Source organism: Colobus angolensis, unplaced genomic scaffold, assembly GCF_000951035.1.
Source record: "Colobus angolensis palliatus isolate OR3802 unplaced genomic scaffold, Cang.pa_1.0 Scaffold484, whole genome shotgun sequence".
NCBI classification, from domain to species: domain Eukaryota; kingdom Metazoa; phylum Chordata; class Mammalia; order Primates; family Cercopithecidae; genus Colobus; species Colobus angolensis.
In genome coordinates, this window is record NW_012118310.1 from 25906 (window position 1) to 38761 (window position 12856).

General features: G+C 49.9%; 1 protein-coding gene across 1 annotated transcript in view; it reads right to left on the reverse strand.

Moving 5' to 3' along the window:
* LOC105524062 (thioredoxin reductase 2, mitochondrial-like) overlaps window positions 1–2666 on the reverse strand; it is a 28427-nt gene extending 25761 nt beyond the window's left edge. The window contains exon 1 of the mRNA XM_011959181.1: window positions 2549–2666. Within this exon, the coding sequence (XP_011814571.1) occupies window positions 2549–2666 (118 nt within the window). The remainder of the gene's footprint in view (window positions 1–2548) is intronic.
* Window positions 2667–12856: the final 10190 nt, after the last annotated feature.

The following is a 12856-nucleotide window of genomic DNA, read 5'->3' on the forward strand; positions in this document are numbered from 1 at the left end:
TGAAAAAACACCTAAATAAGAGATATAACACATGGTCCAGCTGGTCCAATTTTAGGCACTTACCCAAAATAATTTAAAACATATATCCACACAAACACAAAGACAGATGTTCACAGTAGTACTGTTCACAATGGCCAAAAGGTAGAAACAATTCAAGTGTCCAGCTACAGGGGAACACGAACACGAGACGGCACAGCCATAAACAGACTACTCAGCAATGAAAAGCAAGACGCCATCGACAGTTGCGCCAACGAAGACGAGTCTCAAGGTCATTACCCTGAGTGAAAGAAGCCAGAAGAGGAAGATGACATACAGCAGCATTCCATCTATACCCAATTATAGAAAATGTAAACTATAGCGATAGCACATGCCTGGTTGCCTGGGATACAGAGGCGGGGCAGCCGGAAGGGATTGCCAAGGTTTCAGAAAATGTTGGGGTGTTATGGGTTGAGCTGTATCCCCTCAAAATCCCTGTGTGGAAGCCTTAAACCCTAACACTTCAGAATGTGACTGTATTTAGAGACAGGGTCTTTAAAAAGATAATTAAGGTGGCTGGACGCAGTGACTCACGCCTGTAATCCCGGCACTTTGGGAGGCCGAGGCAGGCGGATCACTTGAGGTCAGGAGTTAGAGATCAGCTTGACAAACATGGTGAAACCCCGTCTCTACTAAAAGACAAAAATTAGCCAGGTGTGGTGGCAGGCGCCTGTAATCCTAGCTACTCGGGAGACTGTGGGAGGAGAATCACTTGAACCCAGGAGGCACAGGTTGCGGTGAGACAAGATCGCGCCACTGCACTCCAAACTGAGTGACAAAGCAAGACTCCCTCTCAAAAACAAACAAACAAAAAAAAGTAGTTAAGTTAAAATGAGGCCATATACAGGTACAGTGGCCACATGTGTAATAGCATTGTGGGAGGCTAGGGCAAGAGGATGGCTTGAACCCAGGAGTTTGAGGTTGCAGTGAGCTGTGATCCCGCCACTGCACTCCAGCCTGGGAGGCAGAACAAGACTTTGTCTCCAATAAAAAGCCAACACAAAAAGACGCCATCCACTTGATCCAGTAGGACAGACATAGGTAGAGATTAGGACATAGACATGCACAGAGGGACAACGGCTGCCATCTACAGCCCAAGGGAGAGGCCTCAGAAGAAACCAGCCTTGCCCACACCTTGATCATTTCCAGCCTCCAGAACCGAGAGATAATAAGTGTGTGCTGTTTCAGCCACCCAGTCAGTTGCGGCAGTCTGTTTATTACGGCAGCCGTGGCAGACTAACAGGGAGTGGAGGACACACTTGCAATCGTGACTGCGGTACTGGCTGCACGGACTCATGCACATGTCAAGAATGATCAGGCTGCCCATTTTAATAGCTACAGTTCATCTCAACAAAGCTGCAAAACCACGTCATCCTCTGCAGGGAAATGCCACTCTCATAAAAGGCGAAGACATACCCAGGAGCTGACCACATTCTGGATTAAAGGGGACTCAGGTCTCTGCAGCTACAGCATGGGAGTGAAAGCACAGCCCAGGTGCCTGGTCTGCTAAAGGGAACAGCACTAGGCCTCGTGGCTGCCTGCGCCATCCATTTCTGGGAGTGGTTCTGACAGTACAGTGTGGCACTGACCCTGCATGCCTCTGCTGATCCCCAATAGGCCAGGAGACTTCTCAGGTTCCTACCCACTCCCCAGCCCCCCGGGAGCAAGAGTAGTGGATTTCTTTTACACCATGTATGCTTCTAAAGCCCAATACTGGACATTAGAGAAGCACAGCTTCAGGGCCAAAGCCCCTCGTGAACTCCCTCTCATTTCAGCCCCACCTCCCTTTCACAAACCCTCCCCTCCCCAATCACCACACCTGCCCCCTTATCATTGTTTACACATGGCCAGAGCAGACCAGGAACTCCTACAGCAGGGCACAGAGTCTGGCAAAGTGCTGGTGGCCCATGCATCATGCAGGTTAGCAGAGAACTGCAAGGTGTCATCTCTGGATGCCTCTGGGTCCAGCCCATTTGCTCAACATCTTTACTTACTGGGTGCCAGGCCAAGTACAAGATTCAGCCAGCAGAACTGACCATGGGCCCTGGGGGAAGGTGCCAGCACTAAGAACAAGGACAGGGATAGGAAAGGAGGGAGTAGCTCCAGCCTCGCAGCTAGCTGGGCAGGTGCAGAGAGCAGGCAGACGGGGACAGCCACAGTAAGGCGAAGCAGAGGACTGTGCAGAAGCACGTGAAGGAAAGTTGGGAGCCCGAAGAGCGTGTGAGTGGTGAGAGCTGAGAGTAGTCGGATTGGGGCTCTCACTGTGAGTAAAGTGGAAGAGCTGGAGGGCTGGAGCTGAGGAAGGCAGTTCAGCCATGAAGTGCCGCAGTGGCCGCTGGGTGCAGCAGACAGCTGGAGCGTGGCAGGGAATAGGCCACAACACAGAGGCCACTGGGGTGACCCCAGCAGGGAGGTGGTGCATTTTGCTCACGGACGCTTTCTGGACAGCACCACCCTCTCTAGGGGCCCTAAAAGCTTTGAGGCCTTGCCACAAACAATACAGAATACATACCTTCCTTGGCACAAGCCAGGCCACCAGATCCCCCGCCAATCACCAGGAGATCATAGTCCCGCTGACCTGCTGAGAAAAGGGATGAGAGGTGGGAAGGAATGTCTGTCTGGTTAAACATGGTACAGGATCTATTTCATCAGGATTGGAGACTCCATTCTGTGATGGTCAGGGGTGACAAGGCACCACACACCATAGCAAAAAGAGTGACTCGATACACATAGGCTGTGCAAATCCAAAGACCAAGCCATATGCTGGTGAGGTGGGCCGTGGGTGTGTGCAATCATCTTTGCAAATCACATGCACACCATGCCAACCACTCTGAACTCAAACTTCACCCAGTGTTCTGAGTCAGAATTAAAATATTTTCTTTTTTATTCTATTTATTTTTGAGACAGGATCTCACTCTGGCTTGGGGGAGGGATGAAAAGCGAGAAGGAACACGGTCAGCACAGGGCTGGGACACAGACCCGGAAGGGCCCCCACGACAGGGGCACAGTGGCACAATCACAGCTCACTGCAGCCTCTACCTCCTGGGCTCAAGTGATCCTCTAGCCTCAGCCTCCAGTATAGCTAGGACTACAGGCACCGACCACCACGTCCAGCTGAATGTTTTTGTTTTGTAGAGATGCGGTCTGGCTATGTTGCCCAGGCTAGTCTCAAACACCTGGCCTCAAGCAATCCTCCCACCTTGGCCTCCCAAGGTACTAGGATTACAAGCATGAGCCACCAAGGTGGACTACAACATTCTCCTCAAGTCCACGTGCCTTTCAGTTGTGAAGGCTGCCCTCCATCACAAGTGAGCAAGAATAAAAGCACAAGCAGCCCCTGTCCCTCACAACTGGCCAGTGCACACAGCCAGGGTCTCAGTGTGCCCGGCTGCAGTCACCTAGGAGGGAAGCCACCCTGGGCACAGGGAGAGCTGCCTGGGCTCAGGTTTCATCCCTGGAATTCCTCTTGGGCTGGCTGTGGTGTCGCCTCACCTCGGTCCTCCGTGGTGGCTGACTGCACAGAGTGCCACTTTCAGCCTTTTTAGCCTGCAAAAGGTGTCATCTGTGTGCAAGCTACTGGTGAGGAAGGCAGGCAAGGGGCAGCCAAAAAAGGGAGGGATGGAGAAGAAGGGAGCGGAGGGAGGAAGTGGAGAGGGGAAGTACACTGAACTGGACCTGAGGTCCGGTACACCCAGCACCAGGCACCAGCCCACTCCCTGCTGAAGGAAGGAAGAAATAACAGAAAGTCATCAGTCTGCGGGGTGAGGGCAGGGTGGGGACTGATGACAAGACTCTGGGGTATAAAACAAGTAGTGCCCTCACCCCCTCTGCAGATACGAGCCTGCCCAGATAAGAAGCACCACCCTCCCAGAGCACCTGGAGCTGGTAGCTGCTTCAGACAAGGCCAAGAGTTTCCATGATCAGAGTGGGGTCTCTCATCCAAGGCTGGGCAACCTGCCCACCACCTGCATCAGAGCCTAGCGTCTGCCGTGAGAAGGCTGCACCTATCTTTGCAGCCACCTCCACCTTCCTAGGCAGGCAAGGCTTCAGAAAATATACCTGGAGTGCCATGTCTCTCCGCACCCTGGCTCTGCAGATGCCCCACAGACTGGGGTCTAGAACATGCACTCCTAAATGAAACAAGAGCTGGAACCTATAGGAGACCTGGCTCACAGCTGGAAAAGCTTAGGAAGCTGCATCTAGGCACTCAGGCCATGGCCTGCAGCCAGCCTGCCCCACAGCCAAACCCATCCACCGTTTCACTTGGCAGCCAGCATCTGAGTGCATATGAGATGTGTCCACACCTGTGGGAACTGACAGAGCCACAACTCGGTTCCAGCAGCCAGTCCAAAGCACACTCAATTCCTAACTCAACTCAAAGGCTTGGAAAGGCCTAAATGGTTGTAAATTATTCTGATAGCTTTAATATAAGTCTAGAGAACCAAGAACTGCTGGTCAGGTAGAAGCTGCCACGAGGTCCCCCAGAGAGCATGAACCTGCTGATGGAGGAGAGTCTCTCTCCTCCTGCTGCCTGGTAACCAGAGGCTTTGCCCAGAACGTCCCTACCTTCCATGGCAGGTGCCTGTCCTTCTTGTTGCCATAGCAGGGTCCTCGTTATGTCACCCTGCCCTGCAGCCTCGCACTGTGCCCCCTGTCTGCTATTGGGCAGGGTGAGCAGCTGTCTGTATGGATGTGCTTATCTTGGGCAGCTTGCTGTCCCCCTGTGCACACCCAGGAGCCCACTCGGGCTGATAAACACTGGCACAGGGGAGTCATTTGCAATCACAGGAGATCTGCCTTTAAGCACCTGGAAGGGCTTGGGTAGCCTGCTGGGGAGGAAGGACCCCCAAGTACCTCAAAGGTGGGTAGGGCAGATGCTGCTCTGTGGGAGGAAGGGCTGGGTGGCAGGTGTTACCTGGGGACACACCACTTGTGCACTCCAGTGTCCTGGGGAGCCTCATAACCTTGCCTTTCACCCACTTTAGCCAGGCATACTCTCTCCACCTGCAGGGCTTGGTCTCAGCAAGTGTCTGCCTTGCCTCTGCCTTCTGACACATTGTCCATTAATTTTCTGCTCCACTTTGAACCCACTGCCTGGTACAGGCCAGCAAAGAGCAGGTGCCCAGAGCTCATAGCAAGGCCCAAGAGAATGCAGCACTGCACCAGTGAAGGCAAGTGGAAGGGTCCTCCAAAATGTGCACCCACAGGCGGGCTGGCCACCTCAGGGGCCCTCCTGTATGGCTGCTCTATCTTGAGCTCTTTCCTGGCAGCAGGTATTGTCATTCTGGCTCCTGTTCAGGGGCTGCATCACCCACCCTCTCCAAGCCTGGGACGGGGCCAGTCTTCCTGCTCTAAAAGGAGAAACGGCAGGGCCTGCAGTCCCAGCTAGTGGGGAAGCTGAGGCTGGAGGGTGAGTTGAGCCCAGGAGTTCAAGGCTGTACTGAGCTATGATAGCACCACTGTACTCCAGCCTGGGTAACAGAGTGAGACTGTCTCAGAAAAAAAAAAAAGAAAAAAAACACACCCCTGGGCCAGGCACAGTGGCTCACACCTGTGTTGCAGGAAGTCAGGGACCCCGAATGGAGGCATCAGCTGGAGCCATGGCAGAGGAACATAAATTGTGAAGATTTCATTTTAATATGGACATTTATCAATTCCCAAATAATACTTTTATAATTTCTTATGCCTGTCTTTAATCTCTTAATCCAGTTACCTTTGTAAGCTGAGAATGTACGTCACCTCAGGACAACTGTGATAATTGTTAACTGTAGAAATTGATTGTAAAACCTGTGTGTTTGAACAATATGAAATCAGTGCACCTTGAAAAAGAACAGAATAACAGCAAGTTTTAGGGAACAAGGGAAGACAATCACAAGGTCTGACTGCCTGCAGGGTCAGGTAAAAAGAGCCATATTTTTCTTCTTGCAGAGAGCCTATAAACGGACGTGCAAGTAGGAGAGATATTGCTAAATTCTTTTTCTAGCAAGGAATATTAAGACCCTGGGAAAGGAATGCACTCCTGGGGGGAGGTCCATAAACGGCCACTCTGGGAGTGTCTGTCTTACGTGGTTGAGATAAGGACTGAAATATGCCCTGGTCTCCTGCAGTACCCTAAGGATTATTAGGGTGAGGAAAAAACTCTGCCCTGGTCAATTTGTGGTCAGACCAGTTCTCTGCTCTTGAACCATGTTTTCTGTTGTTTAAGATGTTTATCAAGACAACATGTGCACAGCTGAACATAGACCCTTATCAATAGTTCTGATTTTGCCCTTGTCCCATTTCCTCAGAGGCATGTGATCTTTGTTCCACCTTTTGCCCTTTGAAGCATGTGATCTTTGTGACTACTCCCTGTTCATACACCGCTTCCCCTTTTAAAATCCTTAATAAAAACGTGATGGTTTTGTAGCTCAGGTGGGCATCACAGTCCTACCAATATGTGATATCATCCCCGGCAGTCCAGCTGTAAAATTCATCTCTTTGTACTCTTTCCCTTTATTTCTCTACCAGCCGACACTTATGGAAAATAGAAAGAATCTACGTTGAAATATTGGGGGTGGGTTCCCCTATCTGGCGCCCAATGTGGTTTTCTTTTTCCTAAGTGTATGTGGGAACCTGATTCCCTTTGGTAGGTGCGGAGAAACGTTCATCAGTCCGGTCCACGGAAACACTTGTTCGCCTCCCTGACGATTGGTGAGTTGTCTGTGTATTGTCCAGGGCAACTATGGGTCATGTGGAGTCTAAACATTATGCTTATCTCTGCTATATTAAACTCCTGTTAAAACGGGGGGAGTTCAGGTTCCCATGGAAAATATGGTCACCCTATCAGGGTGGTGGAAGAACACTGTCCTTGGTTTCCTGAAAAGGGAACATTAGAACTACGAACTCGTGATTGTGTTGAACTCGAACTCGTGAACTACGGGATCGTGTTGGTGCAAAATTCCGGGAACTGGTCCCGACAGGAAATTATGTTCCCGTCACTATTTGAGGCGATTGGGCCTTCATACGTGCCGTCGTAATGACATACCAATCCTGTGACCCCCTGTAGTTACCACAGTTTTCTGAATCTGGTGACCCTCTACTCCTTCCTCAGCTTTCCTCTCTTGCTCGGCCTTCGTTATCTGCTCAGCCTCTCCCTTTGTCTACTCCTCCCCCACCTGACAATACTGAGGATTCAATATCTAAGTCTGGTGACTTTGGTTTAATGTCACCCCCGATGATCTCATTTCTTTTCATGAAGAGCCGATACTTTGTAGCTCCCGTGGCCCTGACTTGGACAGCCCAGGACCATATCCATGCTAACTCTTCCCTCTCCAAACCTTTGCAGTCTTTGCCTCCGGAGCCATCCAAACTACAATTTACCTGTAATTCTGCAGGCCCTCCCCCATCCACCATAGCCCCTCACCCTCCTGTCATTTCGGTCCTTCAATCGGTCACTTTGCCATCCACTCAACCTGCTTCTCTGTACCCTTCTTCACACATGGACGCCCCTGCCACTCTGGTTGCACAGGACTGGGCCAGTAATCACCAGTATGCTTCTGCCTCTTCTGCTCCCCCGGTGCCCTTTTCTCACACTCTCATACCAGTCCAACCTCCTCAACCTCAGTTTCCCTTATCTACATATACTTTTCCTGTCACTTCTATGCCAACTCCGTCTCATATGCCTGCTCTTGAAACTTCCATGCAACGCTTATTACACCAAAATAAACAAACAAGTAGATGAGAGGCGTGGGCTTATCCGGTGGCGCTGGAACCTCCTAATGCTCAAGGGGTACAAGTGCGTCAATAGGCGCTGCTCAATCTTACTTTTTTAAAAGAACTCAAGGATGCTTGTACTCAGTATGGTCCTACTTCTGCATATGTTAAAACGGTATTACAGACTCTTTGTACTGAGGTCATTTTGCTTCCTTTAGAGACTGGGACCTTTTGGCAAAAGCTATTCTAACTCCATCTCAGCATTTACAATTCCGTAGCTGGTGGTCAGAGGAGGACCGCCTGCAGGCTCAGCTAAATCGGGCTGATGGCATTCCAATTACTCAGGCTCAGCTCACAGGGTCTGATAACACTCTGATACTACCACTCAATTAGGCTTTGATGCTCTCACCACCGAACAAGTAACAAAGCTGTGTATGAGAGCTTGGGATAAATTACGTGCCCCAGGCCAAGCGCCTGTTTCTTTTACTACAGTTAAACAGGGTCACAATGAATTATATCCTGATTTTTTGGCTAAATTACAAGATGCTGTTGAAAAATCTGTCTCTGATGAGCACGCTCAAGGTATTCTCCTTCGTATGTTAGCTTTTGAAAATGCGAACCATGAGTGTAGAATGGCCACGTGTTCTGGCCAACGACAAAATTTACCTGATCATGAGGTGTTGCCTGCATATATTAAGGCTTGTGAAGGCATTGAATCAGACACAGACAAAGCTATTCTGTGGGCACGGGCCATGAAGGATGGCAACCAAACTGGCTCAACTGATTATTTTCTTGGAGCCTGCTATAATTGTGGTCAACTTGGTCACACTAAAAAAAAAAAAATTGCACTGTTAAAAACTTAAAAGCAGCCAAGTCGGCTCAACAAACACGGTCAAATGCTCCTGCTACCATTTGCCTGTGTTGTAATAAAGGTAAACATTGGGCAAGTACTTGCCACTCTAAGTCTGATATAGATGAAAATCCCTTGCCACAGAACCAGGGAAACGGGAAGCGGGGCAAGTCCCAGGCTCCAATATCAAATGGGACACCTCAGACTCAGACCAACATTGCATTTCCCCTTCAAGCAGTCACAACACAGCCCCCAGCACAAACAAATTTACCTATAGCCAACCCAGATGGGTCTCAGTCTCTTCTTCCCTCTCAGTACAATGTTTGTCTACCTCCACAGTAGGGGGCGGGGAGGTCGATCTCTGGAGTACCATTCCTCTAAATTTACCACCTAATTTTTTGCCTTTAATTGTCCCCATGGGGGTCACTGGCCCTTTACCTCAAGGTTCGGCGGGCCTGGTGTTAGGCAGGGCATCCACCTCTGCTAAAGGTATCATAGTTCATACCTGTCTCATTAATTCTGATTCCTCTGATGAGATTAAACTCATCGTGTCTGCCAAAGTTCCTGTTTCCTGTTTCTCAATTACTTTTACTACCTAATATTGTTTTAAACAAAGGAGATAAGACACGGGGTCCTGGGATGGGCTCCGGTGGTGAAAAAGCCACTTATTGCATTAATGTAATTGCTAAACAACGACCCACCTACACCATACACATTCAAGGAAAAAAGTTTGAGGGCCTAGTAGATACCGGGGCTGCGGTTTCTATTGTTTCCTCTAATTTATGGCCTTCCTCCTGGCCTAAACATCCCGCTAACATGAGATTAGTAGGTGTTGGAAAAGCTGATGAAGTTCACCAGAGTATGTTTATCTTGCCTTGCACTGGCCCTGATGGTCAAAAGGGAACAATTCGCCTTATATCACACCAATCCCCATTAATCTTTGGGGCACAGTGGGGGGCTGAAATTAATATTCCACATAACTCTTATAGTGCTCCCAGTCAACATATAATGGAAAACATGGGGTTTGTTCCCGGAGTCGGTCTCGGTCCAAAACCTGAAAAAATTACTAAACCTCTTCAAGTTACTGTAAAAGAAGACAAGGCTGGTTTAAAAGCATAATTTAACCACTCCCCACTCCCAATTACATTTAGCATTGTTTACTTTAAACTTTCTAAATGTTCCTAAAGAAAATACTCTGACTGCAGCTAAATACCATTATACAGGCAAAGAATTCTCCCTAAATGAAGGCAAGCCAGTGTCACGGAAAAAGTCCTAAACCAATACCTGGGAACCTGGAACAATTATAACGTGGGAAGAGGGTATGCTTGCATTTCACCAGGATATCATCAATCCCCTGGTCTGGGTGCCCACTAGGAGACTTAAACTTTGTGTGAATACTGACAATAAAAACCACAGGAGGCCGGGCGCGGTGGCTCAAGCCTGTAATCCCAGCACTTTGGGAGGCCGAGACGGGCAGATCATGAGGTCAGGAGATCGAGACCATCCTGGTTTCACAGTGAAACCCCGTCTCTACTAAAAAATGCAAAAAACTAGCTGGGCGAGGTGGCAGGCGCCTGTAGTCCCAGCTACTTGGGAGGCTGAGGCAGGAGAATGGCGTGAACCCAGGAGGCGGAGCTTGCAGTGAGCCGAGATCACGCCACTGCACTCCAGCCTGGGCGACACAGCGAGACTCCGTCTCAAAAAATAAATAAATAAATAATAAAAACCACAGGGAAGAGACGTCTGCATCAGAGACCGCCCTCATACCTGGTGAGATCTGTGCCAACTACTTAGAAACTGGCACGCCAAATCAAAATGGGTCTGGTTCAATCCTCCCTAATGGCAACGGAGACCACTCTAACTAATCCACTTCTCCTAATTCCCTCTTTTTCTCCTTATGAACCTAAAAATGTCACCATTTCTATTAGCCTGAAAATAACATCCCTCTGTTCTTCTTTTCCTCTTTCAGCATTAGATCTCGCTTACAATAGGTTTTATTTAATAACTATCTTCCTTATACTTTCTGTCTCACCAGTTTCCCCTCAAACTGATTTACCCGCTACACAAAACTATTCTTATTGGGCTTATGTGCCTTTTCCTCCACTTATTCAACCTCTCACCTGGATGGATGCTCCTGCGGAAATCGATACTAATGATAGCGTGTGGATGTCTGGTGCTACAGATGACCGTTGCCCTGCTCAACCAGGAGAAGAAGGCACTGCATTTAATGTTACTATGGGTCATAAATACCCTCCTCTGTGCCTCGGACATGCACCTGGTTGTATCCATCTAGAAACTCAAGTCTGGGCTGCTTGTCTTCCAGAGAGATTAGCTACAGGGAAATGGGGACATTTGGTCTCCGGCCTCCCCCTTTCTCCTTTAAGACAAATAAAAAGGGGAGTAATAGGAGATACCCTATACTTTCAATATAAACCTGTAGAAAAACCATGTCCTAAAAATTTTGAGGGCCCATCTAAAACTTTAATTTGGGAAGTTTGTATTAACTCACATGCACTAGTATTAAAAAATGACTCGGCTGGGTGTGGTGGCTCATGCCTGTAATCCCAGGCATGAGATTTGGGAGGCCGAGGCAGGTGGATCATGAGGTCAGGAGATAGAGACCATCCTGGCTACGGTAAAATAGGTTTACCTGACCATACGGTAAAACCCTATCTTTACTAAAAATACAAAAAAGTGGCCGGGCATGGTGGTGGGCGCCTGTAGTCCCAGCTACTCGGGAGGCTGAGGCAGGAGAATGGCATGAATCCGGAAGGCAGAGCTTGCAGTGAGCCGATATCACACCACTGCACTCCAGCCTGGACGATAGAGCGAGACTCCGTCTCAAAAAAAAAAAAAAAAAGGCTCACATGGTTTAGTAATAGACTGGGCACCAAAGGGCTATTTAAAAAACAATTGCTCCTCTGGCAGAAGGGAATGCTTGGCGGCTACTTATTTTATTTCTTACTGGGAGGAACAGGATCATCATCCTATTTTGCATAGAAGGTTCAGCTCGCTCTTTCCCTTCAGATGGGAAGATAAGGGCATTACCCCCCTGAGGCCTTGTATGATATACCCCATTCTGAGCCCAGAACGCCCAGAACTTTAGAAATTGGCTATTGCCATGTCTGGACTGCGAGTGTGGGAAGGGGAAATTTTTCTGTCTGTTGTTCCCACTACCGTCCCTCACATCCGTGATTCTGAACCCCATGATCCCATGATAAATCCCCTTTGAACCTTTTTCCTCTTTTTGATGCCGATTCCCCCTTTATTGGACTCCACTAGCACGGGTGCATTTAACCTTCCTGAGCTTGCCCACTGGACACATGCAGGCAAGAAGCTTTGAAAGATAAGAGTGCCTTGGCCGAGGGTTCCAGGTCTCAGCAAGGCCACGAGGTGGTGACTGCCTCCCAGAACTCTGTTGGGCCACCCTTCGTCCTGGAGATCCCCAAAACCTCCATAGCAACAGCTCTGCCCATTCACACATGCGTCAGCCGTCCCTCCCGCGTCCACCGCCAGCTGAGGGCCAGCCACCCTGCCTCCCATAGCCACCATCCCTGGGAAGGAGCCCTGACCCTGTCCTTACACCCCTCTACAATCACTGCCTGTGGGGAGAGCTACTCGCTGTCACAGGCATCCAGGGGGCAGGGTCAAGGGGCCCCCTGCATGGTGGGGGACCATGTTGTCGTGCATGGAATGAAACTGGCCACACATAACAGATATGGTGGCGCTTTGGCGAGCTGTGGGGGAGTCTGTCCTACAGGGTGAGGTTTGAACCCTCCTGAGTGACCAGACACCCAGCGTCCGCTTCAAGTGCTCAGTTATAATTATTGTCCGGATTTGGTCAACTGTTCCTCAGGGGCTCCAGGAGGATATGTGTCCTCCCCTTGCTCTGTGCAGCCTCTAACCTCTACTAGGGGTCTGGGAAGAAGGTGGGAAGTCTGGCCAGTGGGGCCGGTGGCTGGTGACCTCAGGAAGTGGGATATCATCATCTTCAGAACTGTAGTTGTTACTGGGACACCAGCTCCCAGAGACCACAGGCGCAGCCAGCACAGCAGGACCTCAGACAAGGCTGGGCTCACTTTCCCCATCTGGGAAGGGGGCTGCCTGTAGCTAGAAGCAGCCCGAACTCCTGAGCAAGACTAGACCAAGAGGCCGGTGTATGGACACTCTCGCGTGGGCACCCCCACGGGGCCACCGCCGCGCGGACACCCTCACGAGGACACTCCGGCCGCGTGGACACCTACCACGGGGACGCCCCGACCCCATCCTACCTGCCGC